Below are 24,281 nucleotides of genomic sequence, written 5' to 3'. Positions count from 1 at the left end.
ACGCTGGAGCGATCAGGATGAGTCTGGCTCAATCCTCCTTGAGCTTGGTGATGACCTGAGGAACAATTGGAATAGGAGGGAAGGCATGTAGTGGAAGGTGCCAGAGAGAAAGCCCAGGCTGAGTCCCCACTGAGAGCAGAATAGACGACACTTCCTGTTTTCTCTCATTGCAAATAGATCAATTGTGGGGATGCCCTACACTGCAAAAACATTCCAAATGATACTTGCCTTCAGGGATCATTCGTGATTCAGGGAGAAGATCCTGCTGAGATGATCAGCAAGACGGTTCTACACCCCATGTATGTGGACAGCTACTAGGGTGATGTCCTCTTTGATGCAGAACTGCCACAGGTTGATCACCTCTAGGCAGAGTGACCTGGAGTGGGCTCCCCCTTGTTTCTTCACATAGTACATCGCGGTGGTATTGTTGGTGAGCATGTGAACCACTGAATGCCTGATACGGTTCCAGAAAGCATGACATGAGTTGTGGATGGCCTGCAACTCCAACACATCTATATGGAGTGAGACTTCCTGTTCCGACCACAGGCCCTGCACCCTCAATGAATCCAGATGCGTCCCCTAACCCAGAAGAGAAGTGTTGGTAACCACTGACTTGGTTGGAGAGGGCCAAGAGAAGGGGACTCCTTGGAACACATTGCGCAGGGACTCCCACCAGTGCAAGGACTCCAGGATTGGTGGAGGAAGGTGAATCAACCTGTGCAAAGAATGCAGGGCAGGGCAGTAAACCAGCCTGAGCCAATCTGAAGAGGGAGAAGGTGCAACCTGGCGAACTGGACCACCTGGGTGCAAGTGAACATGTGGCCCAACAGGCTCGGACACACGCAGACCATCACGGAAGGCTGATGTTGCAGACTGAAGCTGTCGGTCAGCAGGAATGCCCTCGATTTTGTGGAATCTAACAGGGCCCCAATGTATTCTATTTGTTGACTGGGAGCCAAGGTTGACTTCACAGTATTTAAAATGAGTCCCACGTGGTCGAGTATGTGCAGAGTGGTGTCGCTGTGGACGAGAACCTCCTCTCTGAAGCGCCCTTCAGCATCCAATCATTGAAGTAGGAGAAGATGTGGATTTCCTTCCTCCTGAGGTATGCCAGGACCACCACCATGCACTTAGTGAAGACTTGAGGGGCAGAAGAGAGGCCAAAACTGAGAACTGTGTACTGAAAATGGCATTCTTCTACCATGAAACGAAGAAACTTCCTGTGACTCGGTAGAATGGCCACATGAAAAAAAGCATTCTGCAGGGAGAATAGAGAGAGTGACCAAGCGTAACCTCACGTATTTGATGAATTTTTGAGCCCGTGAAGGCCTGGTGTTCTCATGAAACTTTCTCCACCGCTCCTAAAGTTAGCAGAGAGCTGATCTGCCCGGTGAGCAGTGTCTTGTGTGAGGGGAAGTGGGGTGGGGGTTGTAGAGAGGAACTGGATGATGTAGCCCAATCTGACAGTGTCTAGGACCCAGCTTTCGGAGGTGATCGAAACCTAGGCATTGTGGGAGTCATTGGCCAGAGTCAAAATGGGCATTTAGCAAGTGCCAAAGGAGGGCAAACATACTGGCCAAGCTCCAAGTTCAAGTGCTTCCTTTTGTGAGACTGGTCTTTCTTTCTGGGATGGTCTTGCTGTCTCGGGGGGAAGGGCTGTGTGAAAGGATGCTGCAGCCTATACTGCTGGGCCCTACCAAATTCATGGCCATGAAAAACAGGTCACAGACCGTGAAATCTGGTCTTTTGTGTGGTTTTACCCTATACTATTCAGATTTCACAGGGGAGATCAGCGTTTCTCAAATTGGGGGTCCTGACCCAAAAGGGAGCTGCAGAGGGGGGTCGCAAGGTTATTTTAGGGGGTCGTGGTGTTGCCACCTTTACTTCTGCACTGCCTTCAGAGCTGGGTGGCCGGAGAGTGGCAGCTGTTGGCCAGGTGTCCAGCTCTGAAGGCACCACCCCGCTAGCAGCAGCACAGAAGTAAGGGTGGCAATACTATACCATGCCATCCTTACTTCTGCACTGCTGTTGGCCATGGCTCTGCCTTCAGAGCTGGGCTTCCAGCCAGCAAATGCCGCTCCCTGACCGCTCAAGTCTAAAAGGCAGCGCCGCTGCCAGCAGCAGCACAGAAGTAAGGGTAACAATACTGTGACCCCGCCCCCCACAACTCCTTTTTTGGTCAGGACCCCTACAATTACAATACCGTGAAATTTCAGATTTAAATATATGAAATCATGAAATTTATGATTTTTAAAATCCTATGACCGTGAAATTGACCAAAATGGACTGTGAATTTGGTAGAGCCCTACCCATAGTGGTGTCTCTGTGTGGGCGGCGTATACAGCCCCAAGGACCTTAAGGTAGCCCTGGAATCCTTAAAGGAATGCACGGTTTCATTAGTCTTGTCTGAAAACAAGGTCCGGCCATCAAAAAACAAGTCCTCAATCGCTTGCTCGACATCCAAAGTGTTCCTAGAGTTTTGGAGCCAGCAAGTCCTCATAGTAAATACAAAGGCCATCACCCTGACTGAAGTGTTGCAACAACAAGGGTGGACTGCAGTGATGTCTTGGCCATCAAGCAACCCTCGGCGACAAATGCCCAAAACTCCTGATGAGAGGCCTTAGGCAACTTGTTTGGACATAGCTGACCAATTGAGAAAGTCATATCTGGACAGCAAAATTTGCTGATTCGCGATTGTTATCTGTAATGACAATGAGGTATATATCTTTCTGCCCAAAAGATCCAGCCGCTTAGAGTCTCTGTCCTTTGGTGTGGACTTGAATCAGCTCTGCTGGGCTCTGTCATTCATTGCAATGACCATCAGGGAGTTTGGGGCCAGATGGGAATAGAACCCTTCATATCCCAGTACAGGCATGAAATAGCGCTTCTCCGAGCACTTAGCCACCAGCGATACTGAGCCCAGAGTACCCTAGATGTCTCTCGCAGGTTCGACGACTGCATCATTTATTGGGGAGTGCACCCTCCCAGGAACAGAGGGCTGGATAATTGTCCACGGGTTTGTGGGTATTCTCCTGGAGAAATTCCATTTGAATAACCAGGGGTGAGGCCACCTGGTATGAAAGGTCCTGGTATGCCTTAAAGCTCTCTGGGGTGGAAGGGGAGGATGAACCTGGCAGCATCGTTTAGTACAGGTATGAGGACAAGGACCTTGGCTGAACCACAGCTGGGTCCTGCTCCTGGAATAACATATCCAGATTGGGAAAGTCCAAAGGCTCCAAAGGAAGGGGAGCTGTGGGAGCCCGAGCCTGCGGCTGATCTGCAGCCACCAATGCAGAGTGGATGGGTGATCTCACCTTTGACCGGGACGACGAACGAGACCTCCAAGAATGAAGAGTGTCCCACTGAGGCCAGGGGGCCCCTGGTCTGGGTAAGGCATTGGTGGCCAGTAGGTGCCAGGCCAGAGGCCTCCATCCCAGCCTCAGGGCACATGCCATCCCTGATAGCTGCACTGGTCCACTGGTAGCCTTCAGACCTCCTCAGGTGAAGGGGAGGGGGAGGATGACAATCCTGACTCTGAAGTGGAGGAGCCCTGGGATCTATGGGACATAGGTGGAGCAACCCTGGAGGGAACCAAAAGGTGATCTGACTCATCCATCACCCAGAATGAGATTGGACTCGGCGCTCCCGATGAAACCGGTATCACTAGTACCAAATATGTCAGTGCCACAAGCAAGGTTGGTCCCGGAGCACCTGAGTGCCTCGATGTCGAGCGTGGTGACAGCTGCTACGGACGCATCTGCGGCATTGATTACACCAGTGCTGAGGAGGGTATCAGTACTGAGGTACCCCGTCCTGACTCTGGTGCATCTGAGTGCAGTGCTGAGGGGCCCAAGGGTTCAGAGGCGCGCTCCATCTGTGGGGCTACTGAAGGCACCAGTCTTGCAAAGTCTTGGACCAGCGGCGAGGATGGGATTGAAATGCAGAGTAGGTCCGCTGAAGCCTGGTATGCCGATGTCACACATATAGTGGGTACCAGTATTGCTCCTAGCAGCACCGGACTCAATGGACGCCTGGCGGCCAGAACTGGAATTGACAATACAGGGTTTCTGCCCTCCCTACTTGGTGCCAAAGGAGAATCAGAGGTACCCGCACCATCCTGTGTGCTGGAGCCACTCCTGTGCCAGCCTGAGCTCTTAGGGGAGGCAGAAGAGTCGCCCCACAACCTGCAGCACTCACAATTGGTCTTATAAGAGGTCTTCTTTTGTGCCAATGATGGAGAACATCTTCTGCGCCTCATTGGAGAGGCGCCTGCCCCGAACAAGAAGCAGCAGCATTTTCCAAGCTTGAAGATGATCTGCGGCCCGAGTAGGGCCTCGGTGCTGGGTCAGGCTGCATGGCCTGTTCAAGCAGGTGCTGTTGAGGCAAAGGTCCCGTGCCACCTGAGTCCTCTTTTTAAATGATCTACAGATCGAACAGCACTTTTTAAGGTGGGATTCGCCAAGGCAGAGCAAGCGCTGGGGGGGGGGGAACACTCTTAGGGATCGCCACCCCACATGAAGGACAGTGCTTGAACCACTGTGAGGGCATCACCAGAGAGCACTACCACTACATTCTATAGCTTTCTTCTTTTTTTTATTTTACTAACAAACACTAACTGACTAACTGTACAACAAACTAGGCTAAGAAAGGATAAATGCAAAGTTGTGAGACAACAACCACACAAAGCTCCCATTCCACCCAACAGGCGGTGAGAAGGAACTGAGAGGGGTCAGGGTGGCGCCACCGCACATAGCTAGGGGACGGGCTACAGACACAAGGCACGAGAGCCGCCACACTATAGGTACTGCTAGGCAAAAGTCTCTGGCTCCGGTGCTCGGGTTGCTCACACACCTACTTGGAATACATGTTTGCATCTACTCGAAGAAGAACTTGTATTGTCCATGAGAGGGCTGGGCAGTATAGGACATACATTTATGAAGGCGAATCTGGGACTGTGGGTGTGTTGGGACCCTGCAGAATAACCAATGCTGATGAGAGCCAGAGTGTGGCAGGCAGGCTGCAATTGCACACAGACACTCAGGGTGTGGCTTGCATGCTGGAGGGCTATTTATGGGCGGCCCAGGTGGAAGCTCTTTTAGCAGGGCATTGTAGGGCAGCCAATGTTGCAGAGCAGGGATGACACAGCTGCTCACTTGTCTGGATTGTGCCCTGGTATGTCACAATGATTAAAGACAATTGCATTATAATTCCAAACAAAATGAGAGGAGAAATCCTAAACCTCATCCATGAAGGACATCAAGGATTAACTAAATGCTGTGAATGGGCCGACCAGTGTGGTGGTTGGACATCAGCAAGGACATAAAGGATAAAATATCTGCATGTGAACATTACAGAACTAACACAAAGTACCTGTAATAACAACACCTCTGCCAGGCAGACCTTGGAAGAGACTAACTGCAGATTTATGCAAATTCAGAAGACAGCATTACCTGGTCGTCATGGCCTATTTTTCCAGATATATAGAAATAGCACACTTGGAAGACATAACATGTTGCAGTGTTATAGAGAAACTGAAGTCCATTTTTGCTCATTTTGGTATTCCAGAACAACTAGTGGTGGACAATAGACCACAATTCACTGCAGGGGAATTTAAGTAATTCCAAATGAAATAAGATTTTGATCCCATTACTAGCAGCTGCATTACCCACAAGCAAAGGGAGAGGCTGAGAAAGTTGTACGGACACCCAAGAAAATCATACAGCAGGAAGATCCATTTCTTATTCTTCTGAGTTACAGATCAACACTGATAACATATAGTCCAGCACAACTCCTGATGGGAAGATAACACAGAACTACTGGTCCAACTTTGGAAAAGAATGTATCCCGATGAAGAGAGTAGCCAAATCAGATAAAAAAGGCAAAAAAAGCTTACAAACACTTTTAGAACAGATATCACTCAGTTAGGAAACTGCCCCAGGTCTAGACCCTGGTGACTATGCATGTGTCAAGCTGGATGCAGAAAAAGGATGGACAGTTCCAGCTGTTATAAAGGAAAAGAACCCATTGCCCAGATCATATGTGGTCGAGACTGATAGTGGAGAGTTCATCGAAGAAGTGGGCTGTAGTCCACGAAAGCTTATGCTCTAATAAATTTGTTAGTCTCTGAGGTGCCACAAGTACTCCTGTTCTTTTTTCAGAAAACACAGACATCTCCAATTTATTCCTCAGAAATAACAATCAACAGAGCAAACTCTAGAGATAGCAGATGCAGAACAAGACAATGACGACTCAAAGATTCCAAACAGACCAGAGACAGTCGTTGAAACTAATGGACAGCCAGATGACCATGTTATTACACATTCAGGTTGTGTAATTAGAAAAACAGTACAATTCAAAGACACTTAGCAGACTTATCCGTACTGAACTTCAAAGACAGTGTGATAGTGTAAATATTGTAAATAGAAGGAATGTAGAAGTTAAAGGGGGAGATGTAATGGAATGGTAAACTGTATTATACTGTTGAGCCACAAGTGGCGGCATATATAACATACCTTACGTAAGCTTACAACAGCCATTTGCTGGCAGTGCATTAAAGGTTCTTGTACTGAACAGCTCTGGTGTCTCTCTCTGGGAGGGAAGCTCTATAGCAAGTCCATATCTGGTACTGAAACCAGACCTGCTAATTGGAGTCTTGTAACCTACCATATACAAGTAGAACAAGGAGTACTTGTGGCACCTTAGAGACTAACAAATTTATTTGAGCATAAGCTTTCGTGGGCTAAAACCCACTTCATTGGATGCATGCAGAGGAAAATACAGTAGGAAGATGTATATATACACAGAGGACATGAAAAAATGGGTGTTGCTATACTAATCAGTAATCAGTTAAGGTGGGCTATTATCAGCAGGAGAAAAAAAAATGTTGTAGTGATAATCAGGATGACCCATTTCCAACAGTCGACAAGAAGGTGAGAGTAACAGTGGGGGGGGGGGAATTTGCATGGGGAAATAGGTTTTACTTTGTGTAATGACCCATCCACTCCCAGTCTTTATTCAAGCTTAATTTAATGGTGTCAAATTTGCAAATTAATTCCAATTTTGCAGTTTCTCGTTGGAGTCTGTTTTTGAAGTTTTTTTTGTTGGAGTACTGTGATTTTGAGGTCTGTAATCGAGTGAACAGGGAGGTTGAAATGTTCTCTGACTGGTTTTTGAATGTTATAATTCTTGACATCTGATTTGTGTCCATTTATTCTTTTGCATAGAGGCTGTTTGGTTTGGCCAATGTACATAGCTGACACATGACATATATCACATTGGTACATGTGCACATGAACGAGCCTCTTATAGTGTTGCTGACGTGATGCTCAAATAAATTTGTTAGTCTCTCAGGTGCCACAAGTACTACTTGTTCTTTTTGGTGATACAGACTAACACGGCTACCACTCTGAAACTGTATACAAGCAGTACATGACAGCTGCTGCATTTCATCCACAGCAGTGGAGAATGAAATGCTGGTCTCAGCCTGTTCCCCTTACCTCCGCATTGTCCACGACCAAGACCAACTCCACGTATCGGGTCCCTTTCTGAAATGGAGCCGATTTCTGAAAGTCAAAAGCAAATACCATGCAGGATTTGAATTCCATCTCTGATAGTTCTGAGCACAAGCAGCGCACGAGCCATGTTCTCACAGGGACACCTTCCTTCATATGTGTTGCATTCTGGAACACTGCCTAGCTGTTTCTGGGTGACTTATTTTAGCTGCTAAACTTGTTGGTGCTGGTTTGCTTTACAACTTCTGCCTCCCATTCTAAACTGCAGAAACAGTGTCCCAAATTCCCAAGCAGCCACAAACCCTATGGTCAATATGGTTTAGCTCAAGGGGTACATACCATTCATGAGCAGTCCCAAGTTTCTTGTTTCTTTCACTAGTGGTTCAGTATACAGTAACTTAGTCTATTAGAATGAATTTTCTCAAAATCCCTGGGCTAAAAATTCTGGGGCTTGTACTGCAAACACTTCCTTATAAACTCTTTCTATACAATTCCCAGGGGATGCTAAAACAATAAGCTAAATTATGAGGAATGACACTTGCACGGAGCCTGAAACAGTAGCTCAGAGAGGGTTCAGCTCAACGGAGTGTAACTCTGAAACCTAGGGATGACAGTTGAAAAGAACGGTTACTTACCTTCTGTAACTGTTGTTCTTCGAGATGTGTTGTTCACGTCCATTACACATTAGGTGTACGCGCGCCGCGTGCACGGACGTCGGAAACTTTTTCCCTTAGCGGCTCCCGTCGGGCCGGCAGGGCCCCTTCCTTCCCGCCAGAGCGGCGCCCCGCTCCAGGGTGTATATATCCCTGCCGACCCGACCCCTCCGGTTCCTTCTTGCCGGAGACTCCGACAGAGGGGAAGGAGGGTGGGAAGTGTAATGGACGTGAACAACACATCTCGAAGAACAACAGTTACAGAAGGTAAGTAACCGTTCTTTCTTCTTCGAGTGATTGTTCACGTCCATTACACATTAGGTGATTCCCAAGCTTACCAATGGAGGTGGGTAGGAGTCAAGGTACAACTGACTGTAGCACAGCCCGGCCGACCATCGCGTCCTCTCTGGTCTGATGATGGATCGCGTAGTGGGCTGTGAACGTATGCACGGACGACCAGGTGGCCGCCTTACAGATCTCCTGGATAGGGACCTGCGCCAAGAAGGCCGTTGAGGACGCTTGGGCCCTAGTCGAGTGGGCCCGGATCTCTGGGGCCGGAACATTGGCGAGCTCATAACAGGTGCGTATACAATGCACAATCCATGCCGACAAGCGCTGTGTCGAGATAGGCAAGCCTTTCATACGTTCCGCAATAGCAATGAACAGCTGAGGTGTTCTGCGGAACGACCTGGTCCGCTCCAGGTAGAATGCCAACGCCCTTCGAACATCCAGGGTATGTAGGCTGCGGTGGCGAGGGTCCGTATGGGGTTTTGGAAAGAATACCGGTAGGCAAATGTCTTGCCCCATGTGAAACTGCGATACCACTTTTGGAAGGAATTTGGGGTGCGGCCTCAGATGCACCTTATCTTTATGGAACACTGTATATAGGGTGGTTCCGAAGTGAGGGCCCTCAATTCCGATACCCTTCTGGCCGACATGATGGCCACGAGAAACGCTACCTTCCACGAGAGGTGCGTGAGGGAGCAAGAGGCTAGGGGCTCAAAGGGGGGACCCATGAGTCTTGTTAGGACTAGGTTCAGATTCCACGCCGGGACAGGCGGGCGCGAGTAGGGAAACACCCTGTCCAGCCCCTTGAGGAATCGGGTCACTGTGGGGTTGGAGAACACCGACACTCCCAACTCTCCTGGATGGAAAGCCGAAATAGCGGCTAAATGCACTCTAATCGAGGCGGGCGCAAGGCCTTGATTCTTGAGGTGCAGTAGGTAGTCCAAGATTAATGGAACTGAGGCTTGTAAAGGTCGTATGCGTAGAGGTTCGCACCAGTGGGAGAACCTCTTCCATTTTGCCAGGTAGGTCGCTCTTGTAGAGGGCTTTCTACTATTAAGGAGGATTTGCTGAACCCGGTGAGAGCACCTGTGTTCTGCATCGTTCAGCCAGAGAGATACCATGCCGTGAGATGTAGCGAAGACAGGTTCGGGTGGAGTAGGCGACCTTTGTCTTGTGTGACTAGGTCGCGATGGAGGGGGAGGGTGATTGGATCGGCTATGGACAGTTCCAGCAGGGACGTGAACCAATGCTGGCGTGGCCAGGCCGGGGCGATAAGTATGATCGCCGCCCTGTCCCTGCGGGTCTTGAGGAGAACCTTGTGTATGAGTGGGAACGGAAGGAAGGCGTATCTCAGGCTCCCTCCCCATGGGATCGTGAAGGCATCTGCTAATGATCCCGGGCTGAGGTTCTGGAATGAGCAGAACTGAGGGCATTGGCTGTTGTCCCTGGTGGCGAATAGATCCACCCGGGGAAAGCCCCACCTCCGGAAGATCGAATGCAGGACGTCTCGCCTCAACGTCCATTCGTGCATTCGGTAGGATCGGCTGAGGCGGTCCGCTAAGCCGTTTTGAATCCCCGGAAGATACGTCGCAACGAGGTGTATCGCATGGGCTATACAGAAGTCCCATAATTGGAGTGCCTCGCGACAGAGGGGAGAAGACCGGGACCCGCCCTGCTTGTTTATATAGAACATGGCGGTAGTGTTGTCCGTCAGGACTGCCACGCTGTGACCTTTTATGGTGGCGCGGAAGGTCTGACAGGCGAGGCGAACCGCTCTTAGCTCCTTCAGATTGATGTGAAGCAGCCTGTCTTCTCTGGACCACAGTCCTTGTGTCCGCAGTTCCCCCAGGTGCGCTCCCCAACCCAGGTCCGATGCATCTGTTACCAACGTCAGAGTGGGCTGTGGGGCAGCGAAGGGGATCCCTTCGCATACCTGTTGGTGATCGAGCCACCAGCGGAGCGAGCTCAGCACCTGGTTTGGGATCGTTACTACTTGATCCAATGGGTCTCTGTTGGGGCGGTGTGTGTGGGCGAACAACAACTGTAAAGGCCGGAGCCTTAGGCGAGCATGTCTGACCACGTGTGTGCAAGCTGCCATATGCCCCAGAAGCTGCATGCAACACCTTGCCGTTGTCGTGGGGAATTTTTGGACTGAGCTGACGGCTTTCTGAATTGACATGAACCGTGCCTCTGGTAGGCTTGCCTGTGCAGCTACCGAGTCCAGGGTCGCACCTATGAAGTCCAGTCTCTGTGTGGGGACTAACGTGGACTTGGGCACATTGACCCGGAGGCCAAGCTTGTCGAACGTCTGCAAGGCCAGCATCACGTGAGATCGGACCTCGGCCTCCGACCTGCCCGCGAGAAGCCAATCGTCCAAGTACGGGAACACACGCATCCTTCTTTTTCGAAGGAAGGCTGCTACCACGGACATGCACTTCGTAAACACTCGTGGTGCTGATGCCAGGCCGAAGGGCAGGACCGTAAATTGGAAATGGCGCTGGTTGACAACGAAGCGCAGAAACCGCCTGTGGGCCGGATTGATTGCGATGTGAAAATAGGCATCTTTCATATCGAGGGCAGCGTACCAATCCCCCGGATCCAGGGATGGGATAATAGTTCCAAGGGAGACCATACGGAAGCGCGCCTTGATCAGAAACTTGTTTAGATCGCGCAGGTCCAAAATAGGACGGAGGCCCCCTTTCGCCTTGGGGATCAGGAAGTATCTGGAGTAGAATCCTTTTCCCCTTAGGTCTGGTGGGACCTCTTCTACTGCTCCTGCAGCGAGAAGGGTCTGTACCTCCTGTATGAGGAGTTGCTCGTGAGAAGGGTCCCTGAAGAGGGACGGGGAAGGTGGATGGCAGGGAGGGGGCGAGGAAAATTGGAGGGTATAGCCCGCCTTCACTGTGCGCAGGACCCAGCGGTCCGATGTTATGCGCAACCAGGCCTGGTAGAAATGGGACAGGCGGTCCTTGAAACCCAGAGGAGGATCCGGTATAGAAAGTGGTACGCTGTCCTCGGGTGTAGCTTCAAAAGCCTGATTTATTCCCTGGCTGCGGCTTGCCCTGGCCGTGACTCTGGCCTTGGCTAGGCGTATTGTTACGTCTCCGCCTGTTATCCCTGCCTCGACGGCGGTAAGGCTCGTGCCGGGGGCGAGGGTGGTATTGCCTCTGCGGTGGTTGGGGTTTAAAGGGCTTACGCTGCGTTACCGGGGTGTGCATACCCAACGACTTAAGGGTTGCACGCGAGTCCTTAAGGCTATGTAGCCTGGCGTCCGTTTGGTCGGAGAACAAGCCCGAACCTTCAAACGGGAGGTCCTGCAGTGTGGTTTGCACCTCCGGTTGGAAGACCTGAAGCCTGTAACCACGCCGAACGCCTCATCACGACTCCTGACGCGATTGTTCTAGCCGCCGCATCGGCTGAGTCGAGGGAGGCCTGCAATGAGGTCTTGGCCACCGCCATCCCCTCATCCACCAGAGCCGTGAATTCCTGATGCGCGTCAGGTGGGAGGGAGTCCTTAAACTTGGCGACTGATGCCCAAGAGTTAAAATTGTGCCTGTTCAGAATCGCCTGCTGATTGGCGATCCTCAGTTGAAGGCCCCCAGAGGAATAGACTTTCCTCCCGAACAAGTCCAGTCGCTTAGCTTCCTTGCCCTTGGGGGCAGGAGCTTGCTGGCCATGACGCTCTCTCTCGTTGACCGCCGAGACCACCAGCGAACAAGGGGACGGGTGTAAAAAGAGGAAGTCGAACCCTCTAGATGGGGCGAAGTATTTCCTCTCCACACCTCTCGCAGTCGGTGCACTGGAGGCTGGCGTTTGCCACACCGTCTTATAGTTGGACTGTACAGTCCGTATGATGGGGAGAGCGACTCTGGAGGGGCCCTCTGGGCTCAGGATATCGACCATGGGGTCTTCCTGTTCTACGGTCTCCTCCGCTTGCAAGCCCAGATTGAGGGCTACCCTGCGAAGCAGGTCTTGGTGTGCCCGATGGTCAATCGGGGGAGGGCCGGACACCCTGGTGCCCGCTACTGCCTCATCTGGCGAGGAAGAAGAGGTCGGGGCCTTCTGCCCATCCTCATTGTCCTGCAACCCGGCATCGACCAGTTGCTCCTCTGGGGCCTGACCCACAGTGTGGGACTGGGACGGTACCGTACTCGGTGCCGAGTCCACTCCTTCCCACTCCGGTGGTCTAGAGACCGTTGCCTCCTTATGTGATGGCGGGCGGTGCCGCGGGGAGCGGGATCGGTACGCCGGTGGCCCGGATCTCGAGGCCCTCGATGGGGGCCCTTGCTGGTGATAGGCCCAGGGCGTCCAGAATAGCCATTGGCTCGGCTGGCCCCACTGAGAATGGCCATAGTCCCTGCTGGCCTGCGACCTATGGCCATATCCACCGTACCGGTCCGAGTCAGTCCCTGAGACCACGGATGGTGACCTGGAAGGCCATGGCGGGGCTGTAGGATGGTGCCGGTCCGGGTTTGGGGAGTAGCGCCTCCGCGACCAGGATCTGGAATAGCGTCTCGTCGATCTGGACCTGGAACGGTACCGGCGGTCGTTGAAGCCCGACTGCTGCGGTGCTTCCTGCGCGGAGGGTAACCGGGAGTCCGCTGAGCTCGACCGGGACCGGTTCCCGAAACGGTGCCGAGACGGCGACCTTGATGGGCGCACCATTGCCGGCTTGCCTCTGCGTGGCAGCTTCGGCGGAGCGTCCTCAGCGCGTGTAGGGGCCTCGACGGACAATGCAATGAGGTCCTTAGCTGCCTCAAACGTGTCCGGAGTGGAGGGCTGTTCCAAGAGCTCCTCCAGCCCTTCATCCTCACTCGACGCGCCCATCCCGGGTCTCGACGGGCCCTTCGGCGCCGGAGCCACTACCGGGGTCTGTGCTGGGGCCGTACAGGCCTTAGGGGCACTTGAGGTTTTCGCCGGTGCCGTCCTTTTATGCGGGGAGCGTCCTCGGGCCTTAGGTTGGCCCTTCACTTTCGCCGGCGAAGACGACCGGCGTCGTACCTGTCCCCGCTGGGTCGGTGCCGTGGGCTTCGGTTGACCCACCAGTGCCGGTTCCTGCACCGATGCCGGCGCGCTCCGCACGGAGGCAGACGGTGCCGTCGAAGTGGAGGGCTGTAATGCCGTCTCCATGAGCAGCTGCTTAAGGCGAAAGTCTCTTTCTTTCTTAGTCCTAGGCTTGAAGGCCTTGCAGATCTTGCAGCGCTCTTTTTGGTGAGCTTCCCCCAGGCAGCGGAGACACGAGGCGTGGGGGTCGCTCAATGGCATAGGCTTGCGGCACGTGGCACAAGCCTTAAAGCCTTGGGCGTGCGGCATGCCCCGCCGCCCAGGGCCGGTGCCGGGGTTGAACAAACAACCACGGCAGGAACTTTAAGTACTCTAATGAGCTGTTAACTACTGGCTCAACACTACTACAATGCTAATAACACTAATGACTATTGCTAAGGGACACTCTCAGACGAGAGACAGAGTTGTTCCAACGCCGCCACGGACGGTAAGAAGGAACTGGAGGGGTCGGGTCGGCAGGGATATATATACCCTGGAGCGGGGCACCGCTCTGGCGGGAAGGAGGGGGCCCTGCCGGCCCGACGGGAGCCGCTAAGGGAAAAAGTTTCCGACGTCCGTGCACGCGGCGCGCGTACACCTAATGTGTAATGGACGTGAACAATCACTCGAAGAATGTAAATTTCAATGCGAAGATAATTAATCGTGTCACTGCTGATCATTTCATCAGAAACACTTGGCCAACGTCCTTACCCTACCAACCCAAACTGACTCCAGGAGCCCAAAACCCCAACTGATCCCACCTCCAGCCTCTTCTGTGATGCAGGTGGGAGCTGTCAGTAAAAAACACCTGGCATTTTGAAGTGGAATGTCTTCTTATGGACTATCTGCATCGCGATAGCACCTAGCCCCTCAGTCTGGGTCAGGGCACCAGCGATGGATGCTGCACACATTGGTAATAAAAGGGCAATCCCTGCACCAAGCACTCACAATCCAGGGAGAGAAAAATCAACAAACCAAGGGGTGGGGAAGAACAAGGTAGGAGGGAAGCCACCCTAGCACACCCACTGCTCCCAGGTGCTTTGCGCAGGTCATAGCAGAAGGCAACGGCAGGGATCTGAAGTAGGATAACGTAGTAACTCTGGGGACTTTGACAAGGGCAACTCCTGTGTATGGGGGAAGCATGGCAGTATCTGCAGGGAAACAGGACTAATGGACATGGCAGGTTGGCATCTCTGGCAGAGCAGAGGCAGGGCTGACAGCTCAGTAATGCAGGAAAGGAAATCTGTAGGGTGAACATAAGAATGGCCATAATGGGTCAAGACCAATGGTCCATCTAACCCAGTATCCTATCTTCCAACAGTGGCCAGTGCCAGATGCTTCCAAGAGAATAAATAAAACGGGGCAATCATCAAGTGATCCATTCCCTGTCATCCAGTCCCAGCAACTGGCAGTCAGAGGCTTAGGATACCGAGAGCATGGGGTTGCATCCCTGACCATTTTGGCTAATAGCCATTGATGGGCCTATCATCTATGAATTTACCTAATTCTTTTTTGAACCGAGTTATACTTTTGGCCTTCAAAACATCACCTAGCAATGAGTTCCACAAGTTGACTATTGTGTGAAGTTCGTTGCCTATTAAACCTGTTGCCTATTAATAATTTCATTGGGTGACCCCGGTTTTTGTGTTATGTGAAGGGGTAAATAACACTTCCTTATTTACTTTCTCCAAACCAGTCATGATTTTATAGACCTCTATCATCTCCCCTCTTAGTCATCTCTTTTCCAAGTTGAACAACCCCAGTCTTTTTAATCTCTCCTCATGTGGACACTGTTCCATACCCCCAATCATTTTTGTTGTCCTTCTCTGTAACTTTTCCATTTCTAATATATTTTTTTTTTGAGGTGGAGCGAGCAGAACTGTATGCAGTATTCAAGGTGTGGGCGTACCATGGATTAATACGGTGGCATTATGATAGTTACTGTTTTATTATCTACCCCTTTCCTAATGGTTCCTAATATTGTTAGTTTTTTTGACTGTCACTCCACATTGAGTTGATGTTTTCAGCTGGTAATTGCTAATTTAAACCCCATCATTTTGGATGTATAGTTAGGATTATGTTTTCCAATATGATTACTTTGTGTTCATCAACAATGAATTTTATCTGCCATTTTGTTGCTCTGTCATCCAGTTTTGTGAGATCCCTTTGGAACTCTTTGCAGTCTGCTTTGGATTTTACTATCTTGAGTATTTTGTATCACCTGCAAACTGTTTACCCTTTTTTCCAGATCATTTATGAATATGTTGAATAGCACTGGTACCACTACAGATCCCCGGGGGACTCTGCTATTTACCCCTCTCCATTCTGTAAAGTGACCATTTATTCTTACCCTTTATTATCTATCTTTTAACCAGTTACTGGTCCATGAGAGGAGCTTCCCTCTTATCCCATGATTGCTTAATTTACTTAAGAGCTTTCTGAAAGTCCAACTACATTATATCCACTGGATCCCCCTTGTGCACATGCTTGTTGACCCCCTCAAAGAATTCTAGTAGATTAGTGAGGCATGATTTCCCTTTACAAAAGCCAAGTTGACTCTTCCTCAACAAATCGTGTTCATCTATGTGTTTGATAATTCTTCTTTACTATAGTTTCAACCAACTTGCTAGATACTGAAGTTAGGCTTACTGACATGTAATTATCAGGATCACTTCTGAAGTCTTTTTTTAAAAATTGGCATTACATTAGCTATCATCCTGTCATCTGGTACAGAAGTTGATTTAAGTGATAGGTGACATACCACAGTTAGTAGTTCTATGATTTCATATTTGAGTTCCTTCAGAACTCGTGGGTGGATTCCATCTGGTCCTGGTGACTTATTACTGTTTAATTTATCAATTTATTCCAATACCTCCTCTATTCATATCTCAGTCAGGGACAGTTTCTAAGATTTGTCACCTAAGAAGACTGGCTCAGATGCGGGAATGTCCCTCACATCCTCCACTGTGAAGACTTATGCAAAGAATTCATTAGCTTCTCTGCAATGACTTTGTCTTTTTTGAGTGCTCCTTTAGTACCTTGATCATCCAGGGTCCCCCACTGACTGTTTGGCAGGCTTCCTGCTTCTAATAGATTTAATTTTTTTGCTATTAGTTTTTGAGTCTTTTGCTAGTTGCTCTTCAAATTCTTTTTTGGCCTGCCTAATTATACTTTTACACTTGACTTGCCATATTTTATGCTCCTTTCTTTTTCCCTCAGTAGGATTTGACTTTCAATTTTTAAAGGATGCTATTTGCCTCCAACCATCTCTTTTACTCTGTTGCTTAACCATGCTGGTATTTTTTTGGTCCTCTTACTATTTTTTTTTATTTGGGGTACACATTCATTTGTGCCTTTATTTTGGTGTTTTTGAAAAGTCAACTTGCAGGCATTTCTGTCTTGTGACTGTTCCTTTTAATTTCTATTTAACTAGTTTCTTTATTTTTGCGTAGTTCCCCTCTCTGAAGTTTAAATGCAACTGTGGTGGGTTTCTTTGGTACTCTTCCCCCTCCACCCCTCCCCAAGGATGTTAAATATAATTACATTATAGTACTATTACCGAGTTCAGCTATAGCCACCCCTTGGAACAGATTGTGTGCTCCATTTAGGACTAAATCAAGCATTGCTTCTCCCCTTGTGGGTTCCAGAACTAGCTGCTTTAAGCAGCTGTCATTAATGGATCGGGCTAAGCCTTGGAGGGTCTCAAAGGTAAAGACACGCAGTCTGTGTTTGATGTGGTGGGAAAGGGGAGGTGGCAATGAAACGAGGATGGCCTTAGCAGCCAGGCTGCATTTGTCCAGGTCACAGTGGACGGGAATGGAGGGAAAGACAGACTATGTGAGTTACCCAAGTCACAGAGGGAGTCTGTGGTGCAGCAGGGAACTGAACCTGGGTCTCCTGAACCCAATTCTGGGTCCCTGACATCCCAGTGACAGCAATTGCTCATAGCCAGACATGCTACTTAGCGGGCAGTGAAGTATCTGAAGTGTGAGAAATGCCTGAGCCTTTTTGAAAGCTCCTCAGCCTGTGTCTATGTCCTTTCAATATCCCCTGGAAATGAGGAGGAGAAGCTTGTACTGTGCGACTAGCCAGCTCCTTGCAGGCCCCCAGCAAGTGCGTGCAGAACCTTTGCAATCAGGCACTGTGCTAGGAACCCGAACAAAGGCCCAGCAAAGTCAATGGAAAGACTTGCATTGACCTCAGTGGGCTTTGGATCAGGCCCTACATTCCTACAAATTAAATTACAACACAGAGGAACAGGGTGATTTCCTACCCAGTGATGGGGCTTCATTGCAGCAGCAACTTTCGGTTCATGGTCGTATTCCAAAGTGACATTGGCGTCTCCGCAGGTCCCACGCTTCATTCTCAGGTGATGTGCTCGGTACACCGCGTGTTCCCCCTTATCATCACCTCCCAACGGCTCAATTAAATAGACAGACTGATCGGCCCAGAAAAATCCACTGTGAAGAGATGGGGGCAACATGAATCGGTGTTCAGTATCCGATCAGAGAAAGGGTTTCACACACATTCGCAGAGGAAATACAAGGTGGGGGAGGTAATATCTTTTATTGGACTAACTTCTGTTGGTGAGAGAGACAAGCTTTCGAGCTTACACAGAGCTCTTCTTCAGGTCTGAAAACTAACTCAAAGTGTCACTGCTAAATACAAGGTTTAAAGAGATTGTTTAGCATAAGCAGTGACATAGACTGACCCACTGTGCTTGAGCGGTTGGGTGCTGTCTGGCTGCAGTGTTGGGTGGGAGCATCACATTACAAGCAGAACGCAGTCATTTTTTCACCTGGCTAGAGCCCCTCTTTCAGCCAGGGAACAGCACACTCCTCACATGTACCTGGGGCAGAGGTGAAAGTAAGCCGGTACGGTCTGGTACGGCGTACCGGCAAGAGCTGATATGCCGTGCCGGACTGGACTGGCTTCTGTGGAGGTGATTTAAAGGGCCCAGGGCTCCAGCCGCTGCAGGGAGCCCCGGCATCCGGGCTCAGGCAGGGATTTAAAGGTCCCGGAGCTCTGGCCCCTACGGGGAGCCCCTGGCCCTTTAAAGCGCCAACCGAGCCTGGCTGCTGGAGCTCCGGTGGCGCTTTAAAGGGCCCGGGGCTCCCCGCAGTGCCAGGAACACTGGGCCCTTTAAATCCTTGCCCGAGCCCGGCTGCTGGAGCCCCAGGAGCCAGGCTCTGGCAGGAATTTAAAGGTATTGGGGCTACCCACAGTAGCAGGAGCACCAGGCCCTTTAAATCCCTGCCCGAGCCCGGCTGCCGGAGCCAGGCTCCGGCAGGGATTTAAAGGGCCCAGGGCTCCCTGCAGTGGCTGGAGCCCCGGGCCCTTTAAATCGCCTCCGGAGCCCTGCTGCCGCTACACCAGCCCTAGCCCGAGCCCAGCCACCCCAGGGCAGCGGCGGCAGAGCTCCCGCAGTGATTTAATGGGCCCAGAGCTCCGTGGCAGCCGGAGCCCCGGGCCCTTTAATTTGCCCCTGACCCCCGGGACTCCCTGCCACCCCTGCAGCTGGTAGCTCTGGGGTGATTTAAAGGCCCTGGGGCTCCCAGCCACAGCTGGACCCCAGGGCCTTTAAATCTTGAAAGGCCCCCACTCTTCCAGTTGAGGCCACACCTCTTCCGGTTGAGGCCACACCCCACTCAGGACTCCGGCGTACTGGTAAGTCCTTTAAGTTACTTTCACCCCTGCCTGCAGGTTAACAGTTCATGCATATATGTGTAATCAGGACTTCAGTAGGCCACGTACAGGCCATGGTAACCTGGCCCTTGGCAAGACCATGGGCAGGCTATGGCAGCCTGGTCCTTGAAAGGCCATGTATATCAATCTGGGATCTTTTCAAAAGGAAAATCTAAACAGAATTCCTTGCTCTGAATTCAGGGCCAGCCTGGGCTCTGAATGACTTTTTCCCCGTGTCAAATACCATTTAGGGAAAAAGAAGCAAACCTGGCCTTGCCAAATTCAGCCAGGATCTGTCCCTATAATGTGGGGAAGAGGTGAGGCAGGGCAGGGCGGTCCCTAATAAGTACCCAGATTCTGTCTCTGTAGCACAGGTGACCAGTAGGGAAGGACAGGATAGTTCCTACTTTGAACCTCAGTGCCAATGGTTCTTTGTCCCTTAAATTCCTTTACAGAGTTACCAAGTATAGAGGCCAATGATAAAACCATAGGGCCTGATCCCACAATCCTACCTTCCTGCTGCTCCCAGACACACTCCCTGCCACCAATGAGAGGGTGACTGCACAATGGGGCTGTCTCCAAAGAGGTTCTGGGGGCATACTTTGGAGGTGAAGTGAGTGACTTGGGATTACTTTTCCCTTGGGAAAATAGGAAGATGAGCTGCTCTCCAGAGCCTGTCAGCCTTGTGCTGCCAAGCTACATCCCCGAGAGCAGGGAGCTTGTGGCAATCATGTGTGGCACTTGATTGTTTTGCAGACTGAAAGTGAAAGGAGGTCTGTTTTCACTGCACGTTGGAGGATTTTTTAAATTTAAACAGGATTTTTTGATTTTGTTATTTTAAATTGTAATACATTTTTCTTTCTAAAACTAAACTTGTTTAAAATGAAATTTAAATGTAATACAAAATATGTTAAGGCTAAACTTAGTAGAATCTCTAAAACATTTAAATAAAAAATAAATATACTGAATCCCTAAGCCTCTATCAAAACTGAGTTAAAGGCTTCTTTTCTGTAAAAAGAAAGAATCAGGGGGAAAACATCTACCTTTCGAGGTCAATCATTATAAATAAGGCACAATAGGTCATGTACTATATTAAGAGATGCATCGTGGATAGTTCTCTGAAAACGTTCACTCACTATGTAGCGGCGGTCAAAAAAGCGAACAGAATGTTATGAACCATTAGGAAAAGGATAGATAATAAGATAGAAAATATCAGAATGCCTCTATATAAATCCATGGTATGCCCATACTTTGAATATTGCGTGCTGTTCTGGTCACCCCATCTCAAAAACAAACATATTAGAAATGGACAGGCTACAGAGAAGGTGCTCACTGCATTCACGCAAGTAACCAGAGGGGCGGGCTCAGAAGCTCCTCAGCCAGGGCTCGAGGCACTTGTGGCCCCTCAGTGCTAAGATTCCCCCCTACTACCGCCAGACTACAGAGTGTGAGAGTGTCTCTTCCACTCTCTCCTGGTCTCCAAACAAATGCAATGACATAGATTGACCCACTGCGCTTGAGCGGCTGGGTGCTGTCTGGCTGCAGTGTACAGTGGGAGCGTCACATTACAGGGAGAACAGAGTCATTTTTTCACATGGCTGGAGCCCCTCTGACAGCCAGGGAATAGCACACGTCTCACAAGTCCCTGGAGGTTACCAGTTCATGCATATATGTGTAATCAGGATTTCAGCAGGCCACGTACATGCCATGGTAGCCTGGCCCTTGACAAGGCCATGGACAGGCCATGGCAGTCTGGCCCTTCCTGGCTCTGGGATCAGAGTGTTGTAAAGCAGCTAGAGAGACTATAGTACTCAAGCGTAGCCACCTGCAGGGATTGAATGTGGGAAAAGCCTGAGCTGCGGCCACTTGAACTAAAGGAAAATGCATATTAGCATGGAGGCAGTAGCAGCCTCACAACCCTGTGGCTGTCTAGTGTAAATGATGAAATCTCTGTAACTGCAGGTCGCTAAACCATGATCTGAGTAACTCAGTAACTCATCCAGAGGTTAGGGGTCTGTTACAGGAGTGGGTGGGTGAGGTTTTGTGGCCTGCGATGTGCAGGAGGTCAGACTAGGTGATCACGATGGTCCTTTCTGACCTTAAAGTCTATGAGTCTATTTCCGGCTCTGCCTGTGGAAAATTCACCCAGCCTCTCAGTTACAATCTCTGTAAAATAGGCAAAGAATAGCTGCTACCTCTAAGGTAGGCACATGAGTTGTGAAGAACACAGAAATAACTAGAGCAGTTAAAGAAGCTGGGATTAGAACTCATAAGCATTTAGCTCAGTGCACCTTCCCCCAGGCTACAGAGCAGTGCGTGTGCAGCAAGGAGGGTCTCTCTTCTTCTCCCCTGCCTCAAGGGGGACACTTTACCATTTATGCACAACACGAGAGAGGGACGGAAACCAAAGGATGGAATCCAAACCTCTGTGAATGTGGTGGTGTGGGAGGCTCCAGTCTGACTCACAGCAGCATCTATGGCTCTGACTCCACAGAGAATCCTCATATAGCAGAGCCTGTTTCCTGGATCCAGTCAGATGGGGCCCACCTCGTGGCAGACCCACGAGAATGGCTGATCTTATGAGGTTTCCCAATTTGAGCCATGATTTCATGAGAACAGCTCATTGAACTGCAGCCCCATCCAATCCAAACCCAAATCTCAACTCCACTCCTGCACCTTTTGTGATGGGGCAAGGCCAGATGGCTACAGTAAAGTAGTGAGGAACAGGTATGTTAGCCCCAGGCTAAACAAATCCCTGGTACCATGGTAACCAAATGGCAGTTGCTCCAAGTTAATCAAGACACCTGGGGCCAATTAAGATCCTTCTAGAAGGCAGTGGAGACAGCTAGATTGATTGGGGCACCTGAAGCCAATCAAGGACTGGAAGGAACTAGTTAAAAGCCTCCCAGTTAGTCAGTGCAGTGTGGGTATCAGGAGTGAGACTGTACTGTTGGAGGAATGAAGTAGTATGAAGCCATATCAAGTGCAAGGAAGGAGACCCTGAGGTAATTGTGAAGAAGATATTGAGTGGGGGCTGCTGTGGGGAAGTAGCCCAGGGAATTGTACATGTCCTATTTCCAAAAAAGTCAGCTTCCATAGCTGCTAATGTTAGGGTCCCTGGGCTGGAGCCTGGAGTAGAGGATGGGCCTGAGCTCCCTCCTCCCCTCCCTGATTAATCACTGATACTGGGAGACAACAGAGACTGTGTGAGGGAGGGTTGTTTCTCCTTACCTCCCTTGCTGGCTTATGATGAAGATGGCTCAGTAGACTGTGACCCTTGCCTCAAGAGAGAGAGAAGGGCTATGTGGAGGGTCACAGTGAGCTTCTCAGGTTAGCAAAATCTGTCAGGAAATGCAGGACCCACAGTCAAGGACAGACCTGTGTCACACTTTGTCTGACTTTATTCCAGAGCCAAAGCTCATCTCCTTGGACCATCTTGGGTTCAACTACATATAAATGCAAGAAGGCATGACTAAGCCATCTAGGGCCCCCATGGGAGGAGAGGACAATAGAAAGGTGGGGAAAGGGCAATGCCAGGGCATTGTTCATCACTCTTCACCACAGGGGAAATGCCTGTTCTGGGGTGCTGGTCACAGAAAATCAGAGCATGTTCTTGTCAGAGATCAAAGTCACTAATAGAGGAGTTATGCAGCAACTGGAGAGATTTGACAGATTTCAGGGTAGCAGCTGTGTTAGTCTGTATCTGCAAAAAGAACAGGAGTTCTTGTGGCACCTTAGAGACTAACAAATTTATTTGAGCATGAGCTTTTGTGGGCTACAGCCCACTTCATCAGATGCATAGAATGGAACACACAGAAAGAAAATATTTATACATCCAGAGAACATGAAAAGGTGGAAGTAGCCATACCAATTGTAAGAGGCCAATCAATTGAGATGAGTTAGCAGCAGCAGGAGGAAAAAAAAACACCTTTTGAAGTGATAATTGAGATGACCTATAGAAGGTGTGAGGATATCGCTTTCCCCATGTTAAGTACCTGTAGAGTGATAAAATGGAGCAAGTCCTACATTCATCACTAAGATTAAAATTAAATAAACATGAAACTACACAAACTATTAGCAAAATGTAGCCTGGGGTAAGGCTGTTGATCCAATCTTAGAAACAATTAATTATCACAGAAACTGATCTAAGGGGACAAAATCAATACAGTTCTGTTACTTTCTGGAGATTCTTAATTTCTTGTGTGGGGAAGGTCTTCCTGGGTTCATTCTGCTAAGGACGATATGAGTGGGGTGGTGAGCTGGCTTAGTCATAGGAGTACTTGTGGCACCTTAGAGACTAACAAATTTATTAGAGCATAAGCTTTCGTGGACTACAGCCCACTTCTTCGGATGCATATAGAATGGAACATATAATGAGGATATATATATACACACATACAGAGAGCATAAACAGGTGGGAGTTGTCTTACCAACTCTGAGAGGCCAATTAATTAAGAGAAAAAAAAAACAAAAAACTTTTGAAGTGATAATCAAGCTAGCCGAGTACAGACAGTGTGATAAGAAGTGTGAGAGTACTTACAAGGGGAGATACAGTCAACGTTTGTAATGGCTCAGCCATTCCCAGTCCTTATTCAAACCGGAGTTGATTGTGTCTAGTTTGCATATCAATTCTAGCTCTGCAGTCTCTCTTTGGAGTCTGTCAACATCACTTGCCACATAACCTCAGCCATGCTGAACACAACGCCATCTACAGCCTCAGAAACAACCCTGACATCATAATCAAAAAGGCTGACAAAGGAGGTGCTGTCGTCATCATGAATAAATTGGAATAAATTGGAATATGATCAGGAGGCTGCTAGACAGCTCTCTAACACCACATTCTACAGGCCATTATCCTCTGATCCCACTGAGGATTACCTAAAGAAACTACACCATCTGCTAAAAAAACTCCCTGACAAAGCACAGGAACAAATCCGTACAGACACATGCCTAGAACCCCGACCAGGGGTATTCTATTTGCTACCCAAGGTCCATAAACCTGGATATCCTGGACGCCCCATCATCTCAGGCATTGGCACCCTAACATCAGGCTTGTCTGGTTATGTAGACTCTGTCCTAAGACCCTACGCTACCAGCACTC

General features: G+C 49.7%; 1 protein-coding gene across 2 annotated transcripts in view; it reads right to left on the bottom strand.

The window, feature by feature from the left end:
* The window catches only part of ADAM8 (ADAM metallopeptidase domain 8), a 93,480-nt gene that overhangs the window by 37,276 nt on the left and 31,923 nt on the right, over positions 1–24,281 (bottom strand). For both annotated transcript variants that reach the window (XM_054034251.1, XM_054034252.1), the window contains exons 6-7: positions 17,769–17,955; positions 7,497–7,562 (exon numbers count right to left, since the gene is read on the bottom strand). In XM_054034251.1, coding sequence (XP_053890226.1) covers positions 7,497–7,562; positions 17,769–17,955 — 253 coding nt within the window. The remainder of the gene's footprint in view (positions 1–7,496; positions 7,563–17,768; positions 17,956–24,281) is intronic.

This window comes from Malaclemys terrapin, chromosome 7 (assembly GCF_027887155.1).
Source record: "Malaclemys terrapin pileata isolate rMalTer1 chromosome 7, rMalTer1.hap1, whole genome shotgun sequence".
Taxonomy (NCBI): domain Eukaryota; kingdom Metazoa; phylum Chordata; order Testudines; family Emydidae; genus Malaclemys; species Malaclemys terrapin.
This window is presented reverse-complemented; position numbering and strand designations above follow the sequence as displayed.